Source organism: Megalopta genalis, unplaced genomic scaffold (genome assembly GCF_051020955.1).
Source record: "Megalopta genalis isolate 19385.01 unplaced genomic scaffold, iyMegGena1_principal scaffold0095, whole genome shotgun sequence".
NCBI lineage: Eukaryota > Metazoa > Arthropoda > Insecta > Hymenoptera > Halictidae > Megalopta > Megalopta genalis.
In genome coordinates, this window is record NW_027476164.1 from 199,812 (window position 1) to 211,963 (window position 12,152).

At 52.1% G+C, this 12,152-nt stretch overlaps 1 protein-coding gene across 1 annotated transcript; it reads right to left on the reverse strand.

The window, feature by feature from the left end:
* Nucleotides 1-8,678: 8,678 nt before the first annotated feature.
* Nucleotides 8,679-12,152, reverse strand: LOC143262191 (uncharacterized). Its single transcript, XM_076528057.1, has 3 exons — nucleotides 12,035-12,152; nucleotides 10,724-11,941; nucleotides 8,679-10,426 (listed from the first exon to the last, which is right to left on the reverse strand). The coding sequence occupies exons 1-3, from the start codon at nucleotides 12,150-12,152 to the stop codon at nucleotides 8,679-8,681; spliced, it is 3,084 nt and encodes a 1,027-aa protein (XP_076384172.1).

Sequence of the window (12,152 nt, forward strand, 5' to 3'; positions counted from 1 at the left end):
TAGATACCGCTCATAGCCTGCCCCTGGAGAGGAGCAGTCTCCGACAGCTCTTTGACCCCGGTGGGCGAGCGAACCCCCTTCTCGACCGAAGGGGGAGAAGGCCGCGCGCGCGGAGTTGCCCTAGGGCGCCGATCGCTAGAGGGGGGCTTCCCCCCTTTGTTCCTGGCCTCATCAAGGGCCTTGCGATAGGCAGGGCACCGGGGACCCCCGTCACGGTGCCCGTCCTGATCGCAGACTACGCATCTCTCTCGCCCCTTACATTCGCCAGCCCGGTGGTCATCGGCACCGCATTTGCGGCAGACCTTGGAACGGTCTGGCCCTTCACATTCGGCGGCCCGATGCCCGTAACCCCGGCACCTGAAGCACTGGAGAATTTCCTCGCGGTCAGTTACCAGACAGCAGCTCCAACCCACACGTAGTGGGCTGAGAGCAAGGATACGCGCCGCCACCGACGCGGGAGCCAGAATGGATGCATTCTGTCTCCCGGCAAATGCCGGCCGGAGTGCGCGTATCTTGTAGCTGTCAGTCGGGAAGTCGGGCAGCCTCCGGTGAATGGCCGCCTTTATGTCGTCGGCGGTCGCATCGCCTTCGACACGGCGAAGGTGTAAGGTGCGGAGAGGACCCCTCCCCACACCGACCGACGCCCTAAGCCCCTGAACCTTCTCATTTACAAGGGAACTGAGAGCCCTGGCCTTAGCCCCGTCGCCCCTCACTTGTATGAGCATGTGACCCTCCCTGCTGGTCCTGACGTCGGAGACGAGAATCCCCGCGCCGTCAATGTCGACCATGTCCTTTACGGCCCGGAGCATTTGTGCGTAGGAGAGGTTCTCGCCCCTCACCAGGACCGTGTCGGAGGGCGGCTCTGGAGGGCGACGCACTAGGCCGTCCGGGATCCCCCAGATCTTAATAGAGATTCCGGTTCCCGAAAATACCGCCTCGAGCATCTTTCGGAACGGCTCAGGCGGAATGTTGGGGTGGGAGGCCATGGCTATGCACTTGCATGCCATCTTGACTCCCAACTCCCTAAGATGCGCAAGAGCCTTGAAAGCGTTCTCAGCAACAAAAACGCTCGTCCCGTTGACCCTGTCAGCTGCAAAAAATATTTTTTTCTCGCGAATTCTGGGGGGGGGGCATCGCGGCGCGGAATAGACGTCCTAATCGTTAAAAATGTGGACTCACCCACCGTTGGAGGGTCCGCCCTCAGGTCGGCAATCCCCGGGATGCGGTCCATGAGAAAGTGGGCAGGACCCACTCCCACCTCAAGGTCAGACGGGGCGAAACAATCCAAATCGTCGTCCGGGCAGTTAGTAAGAGGGTTGCCCTCGACGATGGTAGTTGTCGTAAATGACGTTTCCGCCCACCTCCTGTCCACCAGGGCTCGCAGCGGTAGCCAGTCCCTGGACCCGCGCGTCCACTCCACGACGTCGTGGTCGTCGACTTCCTGCGGGTCACAGGTCTGGGTGCCGCAAGACCTGTACTTCGGCGAAACGGAGCCACTAATGTCCATCTTCTCGGTTTCCTCCGTCTGAGTGCCGATCGAAACCGCACGGCCCTCAGGCTTCGTGGCCGGAGCTGGAGAGCTCCGTGTTGGATGCCGAGGGGTTAAGGTTGACGTTGCGGAGGCGCGGTCGTTCCTCCTCATCGCCTTAACAGAATGTTGCACCTCATTGAGGCTTCTGATGATGGAGTTGAACAGTTTCCTCGTGTCCTCCTCCAGCTCAGTGGAGGCGCCTAGCCTCTTGCAGAGCGCTCGCGTGCCAGCGACCGCCTTCTTAACCTGCGTTTCCAAGCCAGGCAGGGGGCTCACGCAGCCACTCGTCGTAGTCGACTCGTCGGAGGTGCCGTCGATCGCCTCCTCGGGAGACGATACCGCGGTCCTCTTTCTTTTGGGCTTGTTTTTTTTACCCGCCGACCCCTTACCAGAGCCGAGGGTGGGTGAGGAGGGAAAGGTAAATAGAGAGGAAGGGGGGAGCGGGGAGAAGAAGGGAGGAGAGGGGGGATTGGGCACCGGAGAGGAGGCCGAAACGGCCACCGTCCGGGAATTCTCGGAGTCTACGGGCTCACGTACGGGATCACGAGATCCCGACGGCGGAGACTGTGCCAAGCTCGTTCTCGGCAGGAAGGGCGAGCCCTCCTGCACAAGATCGAGGCGCTGACTTCCAGTAGCCAACGCTTCCAAGTCGGCCTGGTTGCCTACCGACTTGGAGGAATTGCGGGTGCCGGGAAGCACCCTTAACTCGGCAAAACCGAGAGACGCAGGCGGCACTGTAGGATCCTGCTTTTTTAATTTATCTACATTCATTGTAAAAGGAAAGAATTAAAACACATAGGGACAAAAAACAGTGTAAAAAGAAGTGTAAGTGTATGATATGGTCAGGAGGATCGCCGGGAGAAGGGGCACCGGCAGCCCGTCCTGAACCCCCCCGATGTCCGAGCGTCCCTACAATCCGGTGGCCTCGTCGGTTCCCCCCCCCCCCGCTCCCCGCAGCAGGGTACCCGTCCGGACGCCACTCGGCACTACTACGGGAAGCGGGATTTAGCGTAAACGCCCTACCACTGTGCAGGGCTGCCTCCCAACTGGCTGGGCTGGGTTCGGGCCCCCCTACTAATGGCGGCCCGGCAGTGCCCACCGGTGTTAACCGCTGTACCCTCCAGATAGGGGGCGCACACGGACACGAGGAAGTCCCCTCAAGACCCCCGATCATTCCCTCCCCCGACGATCACTGCACCGCACTCCCAGACAGCAACCCTTCGAACTCGGAGACTCATGCATATTCCGGTGTACCTATTGACCAGGTACCCGGCCCATTCATAACCCGCCGGGGCATTCCCGTTTATAGGTAGGCCCCCTTCATTCAAGAGTGAACCCGTTTATAGAGTTACTCAATTCACCCACTGGCTCCCCGGAAAAAGGGGAAAGCCTCTCTTACACTCACCCCGAGACAAAGGGTGCCCGGAAGCACGCGTAGAAACGTGTGTGTAAGTGAATATGAGTGGTTATGCCCGTCGACAGCTACCACTATTGCTGCGTCATTCGAGAGCCTGAACCCCTTCGGCGAGAACAGCCGGTACCACGTGAAGGTGAGGAAGACTTGAACTGCAGAGGCTATGGCCAAAAGGCCTTAGTTACGCATGACAGTCCCTTATCCGACCAAATGCACGAGGCCTTGTCAGTTGCCTAACCCGCTCCGAGACACGGGAGCGCGAAATTGGGTTTACTTTACCTGTCCCTTAAAAAATCGACGCTCAAGTACGTTCCTCGTTCGTACTCCATTCGGTTGCGGTCCTGTTTAAGCGATTCGCTCGGTACGTCCTGTTTAAGCGTTGTTTGTATGTACATTGTTGTCTAAAATTAAAATCGAGCAATTTTCGATCTCCAGTCGAGCATTGCGTTTTTACGGGTATCACCTGTGTCTGTGCATACGAACTCCAGCGCGACGTCAGATTTTGTACATTTGTATCGCTGCCATGTATTTGTCAAATCGAATACTCTTCCGACTCCTCTCCACTTCGTATCCGATACTTTTCGAATACACTCCTATTTCTTTTCCTTTTCATTTGTTATCATTTTTGTTGTACTCATCACTTCGTCATGGAGAATCTCATTGCGAAACAACATACCCTCTTCGGGCGCATCTCGCGTACCAGCGAGAATTTAAAGAAGGTGGGCGAAGAGAATATGTCGAGGAGTGTAGTCCAAAGCACCTTACCTAATCTGGAGGTCAAGTGGCAGCAATTTATTAACATCGATCTGAAAATCCGGTCACAGTCTAAGGCGGCTGACCGGGATAACAAGCATTACACGCTCGATTCCTTTTCTACCGCCGAAGACAGATTTACGATGGAGAAGTTACACCTCCTGGATCAATTGGAGTCTATGGAGCCAGCTCCACCAACTGTGTCTGGAGTTCACACCACATATTGACGATGAATTGAGTCCGAGCGACATTACCGAAATCGAACTCCCTTCGTTCTCTGAGTCCTACCGGGACTGAACCCGATACATGAACCTCTTCACTTCTCTCGTCCTCGAAGATCCATCTTGGAGCGACGCTAAGAAATTTCACTACCTGACAGCTTGCCTCAGCTCTCATCCTCCGCATGCCAGTTGCCTGGCAGAACTGAAGCGAGTATTGCACAACTGATTGAAGTGAGTATTATACATCTCATTTAACGTCGTTGCCTTGTTGAACTCATTGGATGTTCCAGTGGACAACTCGTCTCACTAGATGGTTCAACACATTGTTCGAGGATTAGACAATGACACGGCGAGAGACTGGGAGCGGGAAGTCGACAGTCGCACCGAACCAGCAAAACTCTCCGCACTTCTCGAGTTCCTCGATACAACGATCCGAAGCACAACCGCATTCGAAGCCAGACATCAATACTTCCGCCCAAAAGCTCGCTCGGGCCCTAAGCGAGTCAGAGCTCATATTGTTACCAGTGGGACAAATGACAACAGGAAGAGCATCTTCTGCCAGGGAACGCATATTGTGTTTCTGCCCCGGATTCCAAGAGCAAATTCCAGAGGAACGGCTGCAAAGAGTGATAGCAAAGAAACTCTGTTCGAACTGCCTGCGCCCACACACACTGTACTGTACTACCAGCCTGCCACTCCTGGACAAAGGGCAAGACACAGTACTTCTAGCAATTACAATAGTTCAAATACATCAAGAGGGTCGCATCCCATGGATTCCGGATGTCGGGTGCAGTGCATTGAGCTTCAAATGGCACGCGGACACCGACGCATTGTCATTCGGTGCCACCGACCCCACAGATGCAGCTGATATACGCCGACTCACCAAAACGGTGAGTGCTGTCGCTGGTGTTCCTCCAACTGCTTTGGACGAACAACATGAACTGGGATTACCAGCTGCTACAGACACTATCGGCACAATGGTCAACACTGACCGTCGAGATGGGAGCACTACAACATATCCGCATTACTCAATGGTCAGGAGTGACAGCAAGCAGCGCTGCCCATCAACTACACGTATATATGGATGGCTTAGAGAATGCTTATGTTGCAGCAGCATACTTACGTAGCTGCGACTCCTACGGTCCTTTTCGGGTGAATTTTTTAGCCGTGAAAACCAAGGTGGCGCCCTTGAAGAGTGTGTCACACCCACGACTCTTGGCTCATCTAAGACGTCAACTTCGTGTCAAGACCGAAGCAGTGCACCTGTGGTCGTATTCCACAGTCACCCTTGCCTGGCTATAAAGAAAGCCGACCCGGTGGCACACATACGTGGCAAACAGAGTGTCCGAGTTCCAGATCCGCGGGATCTCGACGCAACAGCTAATGGATTACCCACTTTGGTGGCACGGCCTAACCTGGCTCCTTCATCTGGAGTCTACCTGGAACAAAACACCATTATTCCACACCACAATCGTACCGATCTGCTGTTACGGCACCACCACTTCGGAGCCGGCCTTCTTCCGCCGCTACTCATCCATGGAAAGGCTGATCCGGATCAGCGCGTGGTGTCTGCGATGGACGAATCCCAGACGGACTGAACCAACACGGCCCAGCACGTCCTCATTATGCCTTGAAGAACTCCGTTGGCACGAGGAGTGCTGGGTCAGACTAGCCTAGCAACAGCACTACACGGACGTCTTCGCCTCACCTACGAGGACTTCAGCATGTTACTTGCTCAGGTGGAGGCCTGCCTAAACTTACGACCGCTCCAGCCTTTCACGAACGACCCAGAGAACCTCAACCCACTAACGCTAAGGCATTTTCTGGTCGGATTCTTATTGCAGTTAAATTATTGCAGTCCATTATTGGAGTTCCCGAACCTTCCACCGAGGACATCTCGACGTCCACGACGTCCCAGTGACAAGATTTACAACGCCGATGTGACCAGTATCGCAAGCGATGGTCTGCAGAGTACCTTCATCAGCTCCAGACAAGGTCGTAGTGGACTTGAATTCAGCTGTACGTGGTTGTCGAGGACCTCGTCAAGTCGGAACTAACTCCACCGCCGAGATGGCCACGAGCACGAGTAGTCGAGATCCATCTCGGAGCGGATTCCTGCGTCCGCGTCGTCACTGCCATGGCAGCGTCCAGCCAGTTCAAACGATCGGTGACGAAACTCATTCCGCTCCGACGTTGAACCTACTTATAATTACATCTATCCATTTCTAACCATAAGAACAAGTATTGGTTTACATGGCATTCATGCGCTCGTACTTGGGTACAATTTAACACATTCGGCGATAGTAGATGGCGGGCGGAATGTCTAAGATCAAATTCGATCAATTTTAGATCGTCAGTCGATCACTGCGTTTTTACTGGTATCACCTGTGTCCCACGTATAAGAAATAAAATCAATCTCAGTTCGAGTTCGACGCCGGCCCAGGTGAACGACCCGCGTTGTATGTATTTAACGGTATTATATTTGCATAGTCGCTATGCACAGTAAATTCTCCTTAATTAACGTTCAGATTATACATTTAAATGGATAATTCGGGAAGAGGAGGTACGATTATTCGAGCCTTACGGCTCGTTTTTATAGTTGTTGACAATCGGCAACTATAAAAATGAACCACAAGACTCGAATAATCGTATCACTTCTTCCTAAATTGCCCAATTTCTTTTTTACACAATCTGAGCGTCAATGAGAGAGAATATACTATATTCGTCAAATGGGCCATCCTTCCAAATAATCCCAATATCAAATCCGTTACCTATTTTCCGTTATTTTCTATGAAGCGCTGTTCGTCAGAGCATTGTCCTCATGCGCTGTAACGAACGTTGAGCACTACTCAATCCTTCTAATTTTCAAATTCCCTACTCCTTTATCTCTCATGAACAATGAGCCACGACAATATAAATAGACCCGCACAACATGATCGAACTAGTGAGTTCTCGCTAGTTACGCTTGTAATCTGCCAGCACTTGCAGAACAGTTCCGCTCTTTTCTATTGCGCTTGCAGTTGTGAGGCAAGGCGACATTCCGACGCCTAATCTAATCGCACCGGATATGCTATTATAAACACTTACATGTATAAAAACGCGCGGATCTCCGAATAAAGCAGTCATTGACCAGTTCAATTCTAACCGAGCCACACCTTGTTCGTCTCATTAAAACCTTCATTACTCGCTCCGTGTTCTAAGCGTTACTTTGGTATTTTCTACGGAAATACTTAATTACTTTGGTTCAGACAAGATCTTTTGTGAACTTTAAGTAATAATTCTAAGTTTGTGATTATTTGAACTTAATCTTCTTCATACGAATCGGTGAATTCGCCCGTACGATAGAAGAATATAAAGGAGCATACGTCATTTCTTCAGGACCTGCCACGGTCCCGTGACATATAATTGGCGATCCTGCCAGGATTCAATCAATTCAAGAGGAGGAAACAGCCTACGGTGCGATCTACGGAAAACCTACCGCTGGGACTACGTGTGCCACACTCACTCTGGACCATTGGAACGAATCATTCAAAGGTAAGGAGTTCACGACGTATCGGAACACTCATCCAATTCTGTCCTCAGACGGCCAACTATGCCACACCACAATGAGCAACTCAAGAGCAAGCTCACCCACACGAAGCTTGACGAATACCCTAAAATCCATAATGGCTCAATTAAAACGTATCCAAGATACGCAAACTCAAATGCAGGGAACTCTACGGAAACTGCAGCAGAGAATCGAAACTACTGATCGAACATTCGAAGTGCAAACGAGCGAATTTCGACGAGCATTCGCCTCGCTAGAAATCAACGCACTTTCTGATGGAGCAGCCATCACCGAAGACGATGACGAAGAATATCGCGAGGGACGGCCATCCGTACCATTACCAAGGAACGGACCAGCAGCTCAGCAAGAACAAAGCACGTTGAGCAGAGCCAACGAAATACTTCGCACTATCAAGATCCTACGAGGTAAGGACGACATGGGAGTGGAAGAATTTATCAAACAGGTAGAGTTTGCCTGTGCCACCTGTAGCGAACCACTCATCCTGCTAAAACTCATTATGGCGGAAAAAATTACCGAGAATGCACAACGATGAATTGACTCGGCAGACGTAGGAAACGCGCGGGCGTTGAAATGAACCCTTCCGGGGTTGTAAGGCCCGGATTGCACGGTGGACGCGTATGTTCTTAAGTCGCCGATTGATTGCCCGCCAAATTAATTTTGGGCTATCGGATTCAAGTTTCAGATTAGTGGTTGCGCGTACTGTTGCGTGATTTCAAGACTGAGGGCTTGTGCCTTGTGAATGATTGCTCGCGGGATGACTGCTCGCGTGTACCGGGAGAATTGCAATAGACCGTTTTTCGGGTTTGCTCGACTATTTATATGGTTAGTTCCTCGTCGGAACTTGTCCTGGAGGGGGTAGGAACGCTAGTCGCTGGGTCGTGGAATCTCTGCGACCCTGGTTCATGCCCCGGAAATTCCGTCAAGTGAACTCAGGTAGCGGGCCCCGTCGCGCGCTCGACGTCGGCTGACCCTTTGGAAATTTCGGGTTTATGGGACCTTATGCCTGTCAAGGAAAACGGCTTATTTGCGATGAGCAAAAAAAAAGAAAAAACGTCTGCCTTGTGATTTTATGCTATGTCCGGATGGTCACGTCCGTGTCGTAAACCCGGTCGCAAAGACTCCACGTGTTTGTTCCTTCGCGATGGAACATGCTCCCCCCCGTTGATCGGTACGATCGACTAACACGATTAACTATGTAATGTCTATTTTTCCTTGATTCCCGTCGTACTGCGGTGAAGGTCCTGGATCGGGAAGTGGTGCCAGCTTCTTCACGTTTCGTTTGAAGACGCCGTTTGCGGTTCGAACGGTGACTGCTCTGATGATTCCATCAGCTCCTGGATGGACCTGCTGGACTCGTCCCAGGTGCCAGCATAAGGGAGGAGTGTTGTCCTCCTTCAGCACAACGATGGTCCCTTCTCGAATACAGTGTGAACCACTTGTCCATTTGTGGCGAACGTTAAGTTGGTGAATATACTCCTTGTGCCACCTGGTCCAGAAGTCTTGTTTCACCTTCTGGATGTGTTGCCAGGTCGACAGTCTATTGTCCGAGGTTGCCCTGAAATCGGTCTCGGCAATTGCCGTTAAACAGCTGCCAATCCGGAAGTGACCAGGAGTCAAAGGCGATATATCGTTTGGATCGGGAGAGAGGGGAGTGAGCGGACGCGAGTTTAGAATGGCTTCGACTTCGACTACAAAAGTGTTTAATTGTTCGAAGGTGAATAATTCTTCACCGACGACTCGTTTGATGTGATGTTTGAAGGCCTTTACAGCGGCCTCCCACAGTCCCCCGAAATGCGGAGACAGAGCCGGCGTGAAATGCCACGTGATTCCTTTTGTGGTGAGGAAGTTTTGCAACCTCTCGTCCGTTGGGAGTGTTCTGCAAATTTCCCTTAGCTCGTTGTCGGCCCCGACAAAGTTGGTCCCGTTGTCCGAATGCATGTTTTGGCAGGCCCTCCTGCGTGCGACGAACCGTTTGAGGGCCGCCATGAAGTCATCCGTCGTCAAGTCGCCTGCTACTTCGAGGTGTACTGCCTTTGTCACGAAACAGGTAAATACGGCAACGTATACCTTTATGCGGGTGCGATTTCGGTGCCGTCGCTCCTTTATGTAAAAAGGGCCGCAATAATCGACACCGGAGTTCCGAAATGGTCGACTCTCGGTGACGCGTGCCGCAGGTAAATTTCCCATCAGGTAGTCGACCGTGGGGGGATTAACCCGAAAGCACCTTACGCATTGCCGTACAATTTTTCTGGTTGCATTCCTTCCATCGATGGGCCAATATGTTTGGCGCACGTCATGCAAGGTTGCGGTGATGCCTGAATGAAGACCTTTCGTGTGAGCGTCGAGGATGATTAAATCAGTCACGTGGTGACTCCTTGGCAATAAAATTGGGTGCTTCTGAGCGAATGCTAATGTGGAATTTTGGAGGCGACCCCCCACGCGCAAGATACCCTCGTTGTCGAGGAACGGGTGCAGAGGTCGAAGTTTGCTTCTAGGGTGTAATTCTCCGGATTTTAGGTTTTTTATGTCTTGTGTAAATGTGACTGACTGAACGGACCTGATGATGCGGATGTTGGCTTCTTGTAGCTCTTTGATGGTCAAGGGGCCTGTGTTGCGACGGGCAGGCACCAGACGTAGACAATATGCTACAATTCGCCGTAGTTTTTGGATGCAGGAATACCGGGTAAGCATGTCGTTGGATTGGTTGATTGCGGTGGCGAGGCACGTGATCTTTTTTGCTTCTGATACATCGTTTGAGGGAATGTGTCTCGAGTTGGGCCATGTGGCTTCTGTTTGAGAGAGCCATTCTGGTCCGCATCGCCAAAGTGCTTTGCTGAGAAATTTCCCAGGCGTGATGCCTCGAGAAAGTAGATCGGCCGGATTATCCTTCGATCTGATGTGGCGCCATGACGAGATGTCGGTTTTTCCTTGAATGTCGGCTACGCGATTCGCGACGAAAGTTTTTAATGTGGACGGTGGTTTATTTAACCAGTTGAGAACGATCGTCGAATCGGTTCAGAAAACGGTAGTGTGGATGTCTTGTGTGATGGCGTCGCGAACTGTTTCGTAAAGTGACGTTAGGAGGACGGCGCCGCAGAGTTCCAAACGCGCGAGCGTGACGGTCTTCAGGGGTGCGACGCGGGATTTTGCGCAGATTAGGCTGGTCTCGATTTGGCCGCGTGCATTGATAGTCCGTGCGTATAGACAGGCGCCGTAGGCCCGTTCGCTTGCGTCACAAAACCCGTGTATCTCGAGTCTTTCCGCGTTCCTGAGACTTACGTGTCGACCGAATTCGATTTGATTTAGTTCTTGTAATGACCTCTCGTATTCGGTCCATTCTGTATGGATGTTGGCCGGCAGGGATTCGTCCCAGTCAATCTTCAATTGCCAGAGTTGTTGCATGATAATTTTGGCGTGTATTGTCACGGGTCCGAGTAATCCCAATGGATCGAATATTTTGGCGATGGTTGCTAGGATGTGACGTTTGGTCACCTTGTTGGCTGTGGCTGTCTGTACGGAGTAGCGAATGGTGTCGTGCTCCGCGTCCCATGAGATGCCCAACGTCTTCATCGCGGTTGCATTGCCCAGGATCTTTGGATGGATAAGATCCGTGTGCAGTCCCGCGAGAAGTTTGGGTTCGTTGGAGGCCCATTGTCGAATGGTAAGACCTCCCTTCCGCAGTAACCTTGTGATTTGCCGTTGGATGACCTGAGCCTCTTCGATCGTGTCGGCACCGGTCAACAGGTCGTCGACGTACAAATTACGTTTGAGGATTACTGATGCTGTTGGTGTTGCGTCCTGCTCGTCGTCTGCCAGCTGGTGTAAGCATCTTATGGCAAGATATGGTGCTGAGGAGAGTCCGAAAGTGACAGTATTTAGCTCGAATGTAGCTATTTCGCCGCGACTGTCTCGCCATAAGATGCGTTGGTATGCACGGTCGTCCGGTCGGACAATGAATTGCCGGTACATCTTTTCGATGTCCGCGGTTAGGACGACTGCGTGCATTCGAAACCGAATCAACAAGGTGAATAGGTTGTCCTGTATGGTCGGACCGGTCAGTAGAGTGTCGTTCAGCGACAGCCCGCTGGTAGATTTGGCTGCCCTGTCGAAGACCACGCGAACCTTGGTGGTTGTGCTAGTAGGTTTCTCGACGGCGTGGTGTGGTAGGTAGCACCCGGGTGTATCGACGGTGTCTACCTGTGTCATGTGCCCGAGCGCGAGGGACTCGTTGATTACTTGGTGGTATTGTTTTCGTAATTCCTCGTTCCGCGCTAATCTCCGCTCGAGTGCCAAGAAGCGTTTGAGGGCCATCGACCGAGAACCTCCGAGCTGCTCCCTTTTTTCGTTGAAGGGTAACGCGACCATGTATCGTCCGGACGCGTCACGCTTGACGTTGTTGCTGAAATGTGTTTCGCACTCCTGCTCTTCGAGTGTTGGATGGTGCCTATGGGGTCCTTCTTCGACCTCCCAGAAATTTTATAAATCGAACTGTATGGTGGCAGAAAACGTGTTGCGTATTGTTCGCGGCGTAGGGATCGGGTCGCTACCTCCAATGAGCCATCCGAATTGAGTCTTTTGGAGGATTAACTCGTCGCTGGGTCGTTTGGAGATATTGTATTGCCCGATGCTGAGACAAGACAGCGCCGGTCCGGTCCCTAGCAACAT

Excerpts from the sequence above, each read along its gene's own strand:
- LOC143262191 (XM_076528057.1), bottom strand. The coding sequence starts at position 12,152 with ATGTTGCTAGGGACCGGACCGGCGCTGTCTTGTCTCAGCATCGGGCAA. Across the intron at positions 11,942-12,034 it reads ATTCGGATGGCTCATTGGAG|GACCCCATAGGCACCATCCA; the intron begins GTAGCGACCCGA and ends AGGTCGAAGAAG. Across the intron at positions 10,427-10,723 it reads ACTCGAGATACACGGGTTTT|CCGACATTCAAGGAAAAACC; the intron begins GTGACGCAAGCG and ends CGAATCGCGTAG.